Here is a 12,831-nt window from a genome sequence, read left to right as displayed (position 1 = left end):
CTTGGCTGTAGAGGTACACACCTATAAAAACATTAGTCACAGATTTGGCATAAATATCTTTTGTCATGATACCCTCCTGCCTTATTTGGCATACTTTTTCTATTTCATTAGTTCATGTTCTGTTAATTAATTTCTTCCTCTCAATATGTTGACTTTTCACTGTCAAATAGTTATGCTGACTAATATAAAAATTATAAAATATATGGATGTGCATATTAAGATTTAAGAAAAGGTTTGAATGTGGAATTCAAACTCCTGAAGCATGGGCTTTTTTCTCTTTTTCATTTTCTCTCTACTCGTCTTCTGTAAAATTCTGTCCAATTTTTTAAATATACATTCAAAATCCAGTTCAAGAAGTTAACTTAATATTCAGAGGCATGGATTATAATAAAAAACGTAATCGCAGAGAGGGTTGACAAGAAAAAAATTTAATTAAAAATTAGATGAAAACAAAGAAACACTCCAAATCAAAATATAAAATTCTCTTTCTCAGGTGGGAAGACATATACAATCTCAGGGAGGCAGGGATTGCGATGAAAAGTCCAAATCCATTCTTTCATTATCTGTTCAAATAGAGAGAGAAAACCATTATAAGTACGTATAGGGAGTTGTTGGTTTTTTCTGTTTTAATTTTGTCTATGGTGTGAGAAGTAAGATATAAACAGTAAATATGTATGCTTCAGACATTCAAAACATTCTTATTTGAACTAGTTTCCTACATTTTATAAATCAAAGCAATTTACTCTGGACTCTGGGTCACTTAAGTCTTTTGAGCATTGAATTATGCTAAGTATGTGCTTTTTTCTAGGCAATTTCTCTGATTGCAGGTTTAATCTGGAAGAATAATTGAATCCATGAAGCTATACCAACTGTAGGAACATTGAATGGTCAAATAATCTTATAAAAACTAGTCTCGATCAGTATATAACTATAGCCTAAAAACAAATGAGTGCAAATTTGCATAGCTCTGAAATACAATCCTTCTCCTACAGCATCAACAAAGAACTGTGTTTATTTATTTTTTAAAACAATGTACAGTGCTAGTTAGGATCAAACAGACTCTCACACATTGCTGATACAATCTTAATTGCTATAATTCTTTTGGAAAGCAGTTGAATTCCATGCATGCTTAAAGAACATTAAAATGTACATAGTATTATTCCTTAAAGTCTACATATGGAAAAAAATCAAATCTAAAAAAGAATTGTATATTTCAGTTCTGGGTAATGATACAGTGTTATTCATCATGACCTAATTTGAGTAGACAGTATGATTGAGTAAACTATAGTGTGACAGGCTATCAGATAAATATTAAAATTATATGTACAAAGATTTTGTGAACCCTTTGGGAAGCGCTTATCTTAAGCGAAATAAAAAGTTTCAAAATGCATCTATAATATTATCACAAGTATGTAAAACAAAATCGAGAATACAGTGCAGGGGAGAAAATGGATACACAGGAAAGTCACGGGAGAAAGCCGGGGGCGGGTCGCCTGCGGTGGCTGGGCAGGGGGCAGCTACCCAGGGAGGCGCTGGGGTCCGCGCGCGTCGGGGACGAGCATGAGCGGCGACAGATAACTGGCTGGTTGACGGTGTCCCCGCGCCGGTGACCGTGACCGCGTGACTGGCTGGGCCACTGGGAGGGGGGCGGAGGCAAGGTGCCTGGGTGAGACGACGCGGGCGCGGCGAGGGGGCAGGGCTGTGGGGGGCTGCGGTGGGGTCTCCGCGCATGCGTGCACGTCCTGGCCGCCTGTGGGAGACCGGGTCTGCTGGATGAATGAAGGCTCGTCAGTGGCTGAGAAGCTGGAAATTCTCCCGGAGGATACTCCCACCCCCACCGCCACGGCCAACTATGAAGAGCCTAGTGGGAGTTAAAGTTTTAGAGTTCTGGGAAAGAAGCCCAGGTGAGATCTCTGTGCCAAAGATCATTGCCTGGCCTGCCTGGAGGGGCCAGAACTCAGGAGAAGCCCCCAGGTCCACGAGACAAAGACCGTGGGGCCTGATTACAGAGATGAGGACAGAGAGAATAAGTAGTTTCTAGTAAGTGGAAGAGCCAAATCCAGATCTGGCTGGCTCCAGAATCCCTCTCTGTATTTTGTATTGGCCCTCATGCAATCCCCTCAACTGCCTGAGCTCTGCCCTCTCTGGGCAAAGACCTTCTCCAAATGAGGAGTCAGGAAGAAGTGGAGGCAAAAGGATTAGAACTTTCTAAAGCCATGTCTCAGAGTTTAGTGACTTTCATGGAGGTGAGCATAGATTTCTCCCAAGATGAGTGGGAATGGTTGAACCTTGCTCAGAGGAGTTCATACAGGAAGGTAATGCTGGAAAACTACAGGAACATGGTCTCACCAAGTTGCATTTCTAAACCATATGTGATCTCCTTATTAGGAGCAAAGGAAAGAGTCCTGGGTGGTGAAAAGAGAGAGATAAGGAGAGACCTGTGCCCAGCCAGGATTGGAGCATATGAGAATTATCACCAAAGCAGGACATTTATGAGGAAAAATTAACCCAGGCATTGCTAATGAAAAAACTTACAAGCCAAGTTTTGAATCCTCCCACCTCCTTTCCTTAGAAGAAAACTGGAGATCTGGAGACCTGGTAAATTCATATCTTTATGATATGAGGGAGCTGGCAAATCAGAAAACACATTTCAGCTAGAAACAATCACTCATATGGATACGCTTATTGAGAAAAGAGACCTCTCTAACAAATCTCGGACAATTTTTCATCCTAATACATTTTCTTATATAAAACAAGTTCTTCCCATAAAAGAGAGAATGTATAATTTTGACACAGATAGGAAAACCTTTAAAAAAAAAATGCAAGGCCATGGAGAAAAGAAACTTTTGAAATGTAATGATTGTGAGAAAACTTTCAGCAAAATCTCAACCCTTACTCTTCATTAAAGAATTCATACTGGAGAGAAGCCCTATGAATGTATCATGAATATAAGTATCAAATGTAAGCCCTACAGATGTATTTAATATAGGAAAGCATTTGGCCAGAGTGCTCATCTAGAGACTACACACAGGAGAAAAGCCCTTTGAATGTAGTCAGTGTGGGAAAGCCTTCAGCCAGAATGCTGATCTTATTCCATGTCAGAGAGTTCACACTGGAGAAAAACCTTTTAAATGTATTGAATGTGGAAAGACTTTCAGGCAGAATACCTCTCTTATAAGTCATCAGAGATATCATCCCGGAGAGAAGCCCTGTGATTGTATTGATTGTGCAAAGGCTTTCATTGATCACGTAAGACTTATTCAGGATAAGAGAAATTATGCAGGAGAGAGACCTTACAAATATAGTGTGCATGGGAAGGCCTTTAGCTGTGGCTCTTCCCTGATTATACATCAAAGTATTCATACAGGAGAAAAACCTAATGAATGTAATATTTGTAAGGAAGCCTTTAGCCATCGTGGCTCTCTTACGCTTCATGTAAGAGTTCATACTGGAGAGAAACCTTATGAATGTAAGGAATGTGGGAAAGCTTTCAGCTAAAATGCACACTCCACACAGCCTCAGAAAATACAAGAAAACACACACTGGAGAGAAACCTTATGAATGTAAGGAATGCGGTAAGACCGTCAGTCAGATTTGCACACCTTGTTCAATACCAGAGAGTTCATTCTGGTGGGAAATGTTATGAATGTTTCAAATGTGGGAAGGCCTTCAGTGATGGCTCATTTCTTATCCAATGTCAGAGACTCCATATCGGCAAAAGACTATATGAAGTTCTTGAAAGTGGAAGGCATTCAGACAGAGGGCATCCTTTATTTATCATTGAAGATATCATACTGGTGAGAAACCTTATCAATGTAATGTTTGTGGGGTAGCTTTTAGCCATTATAAATGCCTTACTCGACATCGGAGAATTCATACAAGGGAGAAAGCCTACGATTGTAAAGAATATAGCAGAGGCTTCAGCCAGATTGCCTGTCTCACTCTACGTAAGAGAATCCATACAGAAGAAAGGCCCTATGCATGTAAAGAATGTGGAAAAGCCTTCAGGCACAGTGTATATCTTGAGTCATCCTCAATTATTCCCTCATCCTCACTCCTACATCACCAAGTTCTATAGATTCATCTCCCAAATACCTCTGGAATCTATCCACTTTTTTCCAGTCCATGTCCCATCATTGTGGTCCAAGATGCAACCCTCTAATTTGGATTTATGTAATTGTCACAACCACTTTTTCTCTTGCTACTCTCAAGAGCATTTCCAACATTGTAACTAGCTTAAGCTCTTAAATATGTATATATATATTCATATTTTTTAAAAAGAGAAATATAACGAAATGATGATAGAGTTTTCCTGAGTGGTGAAACTAAAAGCAAGCTGCCTTTATTTCTCATTTTCTTTATTCTCCTAGGTTTCTAGAGAAAGCATGGCTTATTATTAAAATAGGGAAAAGTACTATAAAATTAAATTAAGTGCAATTAAAAAATTTAAAAAAGAATCAAAATCTGCCTACCAATAAAGAGATGGGAACTGGGTATCTCCTTTCTTTTCCGTTCATTTTTTCCAGGAAAATCTGTGTTTGTAGTGCAATAATGCCCGGAATATATGCATTATGAACAAATATTTAGGAGAAGGATATTGAAAGATGATCTACATACAAATTTATTGGTCATGTGAGCTTTTAAACTATTTTCACAGCTGAGCCAGCTTATGCATACTCTTTAGGCAGAAGAACAGAAGTGATTATCATCCAGTTACCTCAATCATGGGACAATAGATGTCCAAAGAAGTTGAGTTGCTTGAATGTCTGCATTCATAATAACAACTTGTACTGAGCAGAAGAGTTATCGTAACCAACATTATCCAGGGAATGAATAAAATGGGCATGCTGGCTTTCCATTAAAAAGAAAGGCCCACTTTATCTGAAAAGTCAAATGCACTATTTTTGAAAAAATAATTTAAGCTTTTCACAATCTTTGAAAAAAAGCATAGGTCCCTGCAAACTTCACATTCAATTACTCTTACAGTCACTCACAGAAATATTGAAAAGAGGTGTTTGAGGCCAAATTTAATATGGCCAGTTGTGCATCACCTTTGGCATTATAGGCTGCTTTCCAGAGCTTTCATTCAATCAAATACATATTTTATACAAAAGAGTTCCCACCAAAAGGGCAACCAAGAGTGTGCTAAACATAAGGTGAGCACTCTGAATTCTATGGCGAATCAAAACAGGAGTATCCTAGCCTTAAAATGTTTCTGGAGACTGTTCTTACCATGAAAAATAGGTGACATGCTGGCTTTTTCATGGCATGAGAGTTGATCAGTCAGAAGATCAGACCACAGTTAGTCTCGGAAAGCTCTTAGCTTGTGGGAATTTAAATGATGTTTAAAAATCAGCACCTTCTGGGAGGAACCTAGTCCTCCTTATCAGATATTTGTGTTTAATTGCCTTTTAATCTTCAGAGATATTTTGTCATTGAGCCTGAACTCAGATCAGATGAGAGATGGGGGGAAGATGTGATGTGAATCTCAGACAGTTTCTTAATCTCACCTTTCCAAATGGTCACTCCATGTCAAGGTTGAGGAAACCGGTGGGGCAACGAGGTGAAGCTGGACACATAGCTGTTTGGGTGGTGCCTGATCTGTGAATAGACAGAGGATTTCAGTGGACAGATCATTGATTATGATTCAGTTTGTCAAATGACACCCTTTGAACATTTAAAAAGGAAGCGCACATCAACTCACATTGGTTATGATCAAGTAAATGAAAGATACTTTAGATATTATCTTCCCAAGACTATCTCATTCCTGCCTTCATGCTTTTGCTCAAATTCTTCTTTTTTCTGTATTTCCACACTAAATATTACTGGAGAGCAGAGGCTATGTCTGATATGATTTCTAAATCCTTAGAGCAGTTACCACAGCACTTGTTAAATACAAAATAAAAACTCATTGACTTTAAGTGATTCATGCGGACAAATCCAGTTCTACCCCTCTCCAGTTTGTCACTTTTCAATAACTTCCCACTGCTCTAAGGATAAAGATTAGAATTTTCAACTTGGCCCCAAAGACCCTGGTTGACCTGGCCTCTGCAACTACCTGTTTCATTTCAAATTCTTTGCCTTTTTTCTTTTCGTCCATACTGGCCATCTTTGAACATCCTAATCAGTGTCACCCTCCCTCCTGCCTCAGGGCTTTTGAATTTGTACTTTCCTCTGCCTGGAGTGATCGCTCATCCGTTCATCATTTGGCAAACCCCTACTTGTCTTCAGTTGACTTAGGACTGGCCCCCTGACATATAGCACCTACTATTTTCCTTTCCAGGCTCTTACAGTTTGCAATGAATAATTTTTTGCATGATATTCATCATTATTTCATGAGAACTGGTATTGCTTATTGTATCTTCAGCAGCAGTGCCCAGCACATAGTTCATGGTCAATAAGTATTAGTGGCATGAATGAATGATGCTGCATAATTGGCCCTGAGACCCATCTCTTAACAGTAATCTCTAACTCATAACCTAAACCCCATGGCTGCATATGAAAATACTAAGAAAATATTTTGCTACAGTTCAACAAATATGTTTAAAATATATTTTCCAGTAATTCCCTTACAAGAAAAAGTGAAAAGAAATGAAAATGAATATTATCTGAATCAATCTGTTTTTGTTGGTTCCCTAGAATCCTTTTTTCTCAGAACAAACTTTATTTATTACTGTCTTAAACAACATGCCCATCCCAAGAAGTGTGTTATTACGTGACATATCCAGACAGACATTTAGGCTTTCAGTTCTTAATTGTGTTAAGCAAATGGATGATTTGCAAATGGAAGGCAGTGCTGTATGACATTCCCTAAAATGACATGTCTTCTGTGCAACAAAAAATATTTCTTGGCCAAAATTTACTTCAGAGCAAACAGAAAAGTTTAGTAACACTTTTAAGGGAAATGTAATGGTTTTGGAAGAGAGGCCAGACTTGTGGAAGGAAAACAAAGTAACAGATTTTCCTATTTATTCTATGAGACTTACAGAACCCCCTCTTACGATCCTTCCTAAAACATTTCCTTTTTTGTAGAATAACCTGGTTAGGATGGATTCCTACTCAAACTGACCACTAGTTTTCTAGTGTTGCCATCACTTAGATTCTCGTTGAGAGGGCTGCTTTAATTAAATAAATGGAGTTGAGTCCATTTAGATCAATTTAGTAGCAAGTACAACTGTAGGAATTTGAATTTCACACTCCTGTCCAATGGTAAACAACAGAAAAAGAAGGAATTAAAGAAGAGAGTCATAGCAAGAAAATTCCTGAAGAACCAGGAGTTCTAAAATATGGAATACTTCTCTATTTCACTGTCTGAACTTACTCTTCCTGGGTGTCCTACTTCCCTTAAGGGTGTTCTCCACCAGTTTCATTAGGAACCTTCGCTTCACCATTAGGTCTAATTTCTGTTGGTTACTATACCCAGCAATCGTGGATCATACTGTCGATTTTTTCTCCTATGGGTGTCTTTATTTGTTCCCTCTTATCCAGTCTTCATGCCAGAGTTCAGATTCTCACCTTCATTCTTCTTGGCTGGTGTATCAGTTTGAACCATATGAAATTGTTGTTCTGCTAGGTCAAAGTGGTTAGATATTGGAAATTATATATAATGTGACCTACTAATGCAGCCTTCAACTAACAAGTGTCTCTGGCTCGACTTTCTTCTCTAACACATCCTTCACTGGGCTTCTAAGAGAAACCTTGGTAAATTCTAAATTAAGGCTTTCTAGAACACCCCACTAAGTGGTTCCAACCTACACCTACAGGTTTATCTCCTGCCTCTCCTTTTCATGGAAATCTTACTTCAACCCACTAAACCACACACTCCTCCAGAGACATTCCAATTTCACAGCTAATAAGTGCGAAGTGAGCTATTCCTTCTCTCCCTAAAATGTCTCTCTCCACTTGTCTATGGAATTCATTCTACTTATCCTCTAAGACCCAGCCATTCCATTTTCTTGGGAAATTATCATTCCTTCTATCATATTTTCACAACACTTTAAACATAATTCAAGATGTACTTATCTCATCAGATTATATGTATTAGTCTGTCAGTTTCTCACATAATGGTTCCTAGTAGGAACCTAATAAATGTTTATTGAATAAAATGGAATTCTAGGCAAATGATTGGTCTTCTTCAATGGCTGAAATCATGAGACCAAGGACTGATCAAATCTTTTTGTATTCATGTATACCTACTAGGTGTACGCCACGTTATCAGCTATGACAGTAAACTTGTATTTTAAAAGCATCCTCAGCTCCAGAATTTGTAGTCTCCAGATAGTCACATAATACCTTGAGACTACCCAAAGTTACATTTTAAGTATGTATCAGTCTTCTTCCATGGACTGGGAAAAGTACTTGGATGCCCCATGAATGTTTGTTGTGTGAATTAAACAATAATAAAGGGGGACCTGTCTTGGATTGGTACTCTCCAAGACAAAGATTTGTATGCAAGTGATTTATTAAGGATCTGGGGCCAGGAGAAACCAGTAAGGGAGTGGGGAAATAGGACAGAAAAGGAGAAGCAGTCAGGCAGGATTAGGTCCAGCATCAGCCTGATCCTTTGGGGAAGTATGGAAGGTAAATTGCACCGCAAAGTTTTTCCCATCTCTAGATAAGGGGGTCTGGGCTTTTCTATTTTATCCCTGTCAGTCTTTGTTAATTTTGGTGGGAAATAAAACTACTAGACCCTTCTGGCTCTGCTCACAGGCAAGCTGGTGACGGTCACAAGTGTGAGCAGCAACGTGCACAGAAGCTGAAGATGGGTGCACAGAGTAGGTATATGGCATCTGAAGGGTTCTGGGCAGGACTCTAAAAGTGTGGAACACACTACCAAGCAAATATTCAGCAAATTAACTCTGGGAAGAGTGCTCTGCTGAAAATAAATTCCACTTCCTGTACTGATGCTGGGAATCCATTTAGCTTGGGATAGTTTTTTAACCCACAATATATTAAAAGGGAATTATTTTGGATAGGAAAGGCGAAAAGGTAGAAACATTTTAGAACCTACCATGTGTCAAATGATTCCAGGCTACTTTACATTTAAGTTCATTTAACACATACCCCTTTTAAACACTGACTTTCATTCACACCAAAGTTGAGGCTTTCCCAGTAGTACAGGCTGGACAGGCATTAAGGAGACCATTGAATGGACCTATCTTACCCATCTTAGATCTTGGCACCATAAGATTTTCCTTTATGCGGACCAAGATTTTCCCACCCAAGATAACTCCCCTTCCTCTTATTTCAGCTAAGCTCATAGCTCTACTGTATCTTTCCCAAATTGCCAGACATACTCGATACCCAATCTGCTGGAAAAGCTCCTCTTCTGTCTGAATAAAGAGTCCAAAGTTTTCAGGTAAATCTGCTTTATTTTAGTAAGCTATATTCTTAGTAAAATTCATATTATAGGATACTTCAAAGTAATCTAGTTAACAGAGCAAAGAGTATTTATGTATGTGTGTGTCGTTATTGTTGTTGTTGATCTTCCAATTTGAATTGGACACTTGGGCTATGGTAATTGGGGTAAAATGCTGACGTGTGAGTGGCCACTCCACAGGCACCTGGGCACAACCCAGTTATTTGGTCTGCTGCGATGGCAAGTCGGGTCCCCTGGCTCTTTGTGGTTTGGCTGAGGATGCCTGACGCCTGTATTCCCAGAACCACTTTCCACTGTCTGCTAAACAGTGTCGGCGCGGATCCTTCCAAAATGACCCGGCTGCACTGCAGAGCCATAGTTTCTCTTCAGCATGTCATTAGCAAGTTATTTCCACTCACTCCACATCAGCTCACTAAATTCCTCCTATCAACTGCCTAATTCTAAACAACTGAGGGGTATGGTTGTCTGTACTTTATGTCCTCTTCAGAATTTCAGTGCCAAAATAGCAACACATTATAAAGCATCACTGGATCCCTGAGGGGTGGAGAGAAAAGTGTTCTAGAATTTCTTCCCTTGCATCATTTCTAATTACCTTTGCCCTTATTACAGCGCATCGTGCCCCTGCAGTATTCCCTCCCTCTTCTGCCTTTTCTAGTCACTGAATTTTTTCCATCTACCTTCAGACGTGCATAGGTTTCCCCTATCTTGGGAAACAAAATACATAGAAATATCTGTGCTTGACTGCTTGACTTCATTTCCTGAAAACGTGGTCCAATTTCCTGCTTCACTTTCCCACCAGCTTCTCTATGTGATACAGCTGTTGCTCCTATTTCTTTCTGATCAACTCCCTCCTAAATAGTAGTGCAAATTGTAAAGCATTTTCCATTTGCCGGGCAGTGTTCAAAACACTTAACACATATTAATTTTTTTTTATAGTTGGTACTTTTATTATTTCCACTTGACAAATGAGGAAACAGGCACAGAGAGGTTAAGTTACTTGCCCAGGATCACACATAGGTAAGTGACAGTTTAGTTCAAATTTAGGTAGCCTGGTTCCAAAAGGTACATGCTAACTACCACTCTGTACTGCTTTGCTGCCTCTAAACCACCCACCACCCACCCGCCCCCGTAATGTAGATTTCATTCCCATGCTGGTAAAACTAGTCTCTTGGAAACTTTTGATATATGCCATCATCTCTGATATTGTAATAAATGGGCTCATACACATTCTTTCTCTTTGTATATAAACACGGTGAAACCTCATTATTCTGGAAGCAACACATCATCCCAAAAAGGACTGAACTAAGTTTTATAGTTTCATGATACATGAAATTAACTGCTCAAATTAACAAGCAGAACATATTCAGTTGCAGGGGCAGAATTTGACCTAGCCAAAGGGACACAGAATAGAGATATATATTAGAAGGTTGAAATGCAAATCCAAGTTTCTAATAGCAAATGAGTCTTAGCTGATGCAGACAGTATATATAGCATGTACCTCTTAGTTCCTGCCCTGAAGGAATGTGTAATCTAGTAAGGGAAACAAGTGAAATAACACAAAAATGGGCAAATCCTGAGAGCCAGCGAGCTCTTCTTAGGCACCAGGCCAGCTGACACCAAGAGGGTACTAATCACTTAGAGGAGGCAGAACTGCACATTTAAAAGCCAAAAGAATCTCAGAAAACATGCAATCCATCTCCCTCATTAGCACTGAGGATATGAGGTAGAGGCAGATATTTTTTGGTAGTCAGAAAGCTAAGTCTGCAGCAAAGTCCTGCTTGGAATTCAACTTCCTTATTTTAGTTCCATCACTAAGTCCTATAATCAATCTATGAACTTGATCCACCTGTGAACACACCTAGAGCAAAATGGTTATTCAACAAATACCTGTTTCATCAGGAAAGTGTGATCAGGCTGGATAAATGATCAGGGTAAAACATTGAAACATGTGACCTGGCCTATTATACTGGTCAATGAGCTCCACAAGTCCAGAGCTGTTTAACTGTTTTTGTTAGTTGATTAGAGCAGAGCCTGCCACAAGGCAGCTTCATTACTATTTGGTGTTTAAAAGAGTGCTGCAGTGCTGTTACAGACAGTGTCTATAAATGGGTAGTTGTTTCCATTTTATAGGGGGGAAAATTACAGCTCAGTTAAATTTAATGACTTGCTCAAGTCTAGACTTTGAACTAGGACTAGAAACTAGAACTTTTGGCTCCTTATTTTTGATAAAAAAAATGCATGCTTCAGTTAAATATTTGTGGTAAAGGATAAACATAGATATGTAACACACAATAAAAATTCTGAGGAAATGCATGCAGCTGGGACATTATTTACTGTTATTATTTACTTGCTGGTCTTTTTGAAGTGAAATGTCATCTCTCTTCTGGGTCTTGCCATTTCACACTAACAACAGCAAAGATTTCCCTTTCTTACTCTACAAAGCTTTCCTTCCTATCACTGCTCTTTTCTCAAACTTCAAATGTCTAGAAAAACCAAAGGACCCATATTCACTGCCTCTCCTTCTAATGAATATTCCCAGGGGTCCCCATGAGACTCTGAGCAGCCTGAACTATATTAAAAGCTCTCATGTTTTATAGCCTTCATCTGAATACATCTTTATCTTTGGGAATTTTTACAACCTCACTTTCCAAAAGGGTTACGCTGTAAGTATGCTCTGGAATCTCCAATACATCTATTTAAATCTTGGTATTTTAAAGGGATTCTTCCTTTTTCCTGCTTCTAAAATATTGCAATTTATTCTAAAAAAAAAAAAAAAAGACTTGAAGTACAGTTTCACTGATTTTCTCACAATAGTACAATCTATCACAGCCTTAAGAATTCAGAGAAAGGGGAAATAAAAGTGATATAAGGAGATGTGATGTTTAATAAGGAGATATAGGGCATGGAAAGAAGAATAGGTAGAGAGGAAGGCGTACTTGAGTGAAGACAGGCCTAAACAAGCAAGAGTTCAAAAGAGTAAGCAAATATGGTGGGCTACAGTGGAGGTTCAGCTTTTAGACTGAGGTTGGGTAGAACTGGGTAGCAATGTGGAAGCAGAACTGCTACTCCACTCAAATAAGTCTGTCTTTGAAAGAATTTGGAGGGATTATGAACTGCTGATTGGTAACCAAAAACCTAATGCAGGAAAATGGACCAAATGTTAAAATTCTTGCCCCTTCCCTTTATTCTCCCGGCCCCAAAGTTCCTTCTCCGAGGTGATTCCCAGGCTCCCCAAGCAGAAATAATTGCTGTAGGCTTTGGCTCCCATGGAATACTGTCCACACCTCCATCCGAGCACCAACGGCATTGTCTGTACATCTGCTTTCACATCTGGCTTCCTATGGCGCCCTGACCAGCTTGAATATGGGGTCTGCGCCTTAATGACTATATCTCCAATGCCTGGCATGGAACAAGTGTCAACCAATGGAAGGAAAGGAGGGATGGAGAAGCGG

The 12,831-nt window shown here is 39.2% G+C and overlaps 1 protein-coding gene and 1 pseudogene across 2 annotated transcripts in view; one reads left to right on the top strand and one right to left on the bottom strand.

Moving 5' to 3' along the window:
* Nucleotides 1–407: 407 nt before the first annotated feature.
* Nucleotides 408–12,831, bottom strand: part of PTGER3 (prostaglandin E receptor 3) — a 110,585-nt gene continuing 98,161 nt past the window's right edge. For both annotated transcript variants that reach the window (XM_077120627.1, XM_077120628.1), the window contains 2 exons: nucleotides 5,511–5,601; nucleotides 408–563 (listed from right to left, as the gene is read on the bottom strand). In XM_077120627.1, the coding sequence (XP_076976742.1) occupies nucleotides 5,533–5,601 (69 nt within the window). In that variant the 3' untranslated portion in view covers nucleotides 408–563; nucleotides 5,511–5,532. The remainder of the gene's footprint in view (nucleotides 564–5,510; nucleotides 5,602–12,831) is intronic.
* On the top strand, nucleotides 2,144–4,222 carry LOC143649528 (uncharacterized; annotated as a pseudogene).

The sequence above is a fragment of the Tamandua tetradactyla genome, chromosome 11, assembly GCF_023851605.1.
Source record: "Tamandua tetradactyla isolate mTamTet1 chromosome 11, mTamTet1.pri, whole genome shotgun sequence".
In the NCBI taxonomy this organism is placed as follows: domain Eukaryota; kingdom Metazoa; phylum Chordata; class Mammalia; order Pilosa; family Myrmecophagidae; genus Tamandua; species Tamandua tetradactyla.
The sequence above is the reverse complement of the archived record's forward strand: the minus strand, read 5'-3'. Positions and strand labels throughout refer to the sequence as shown.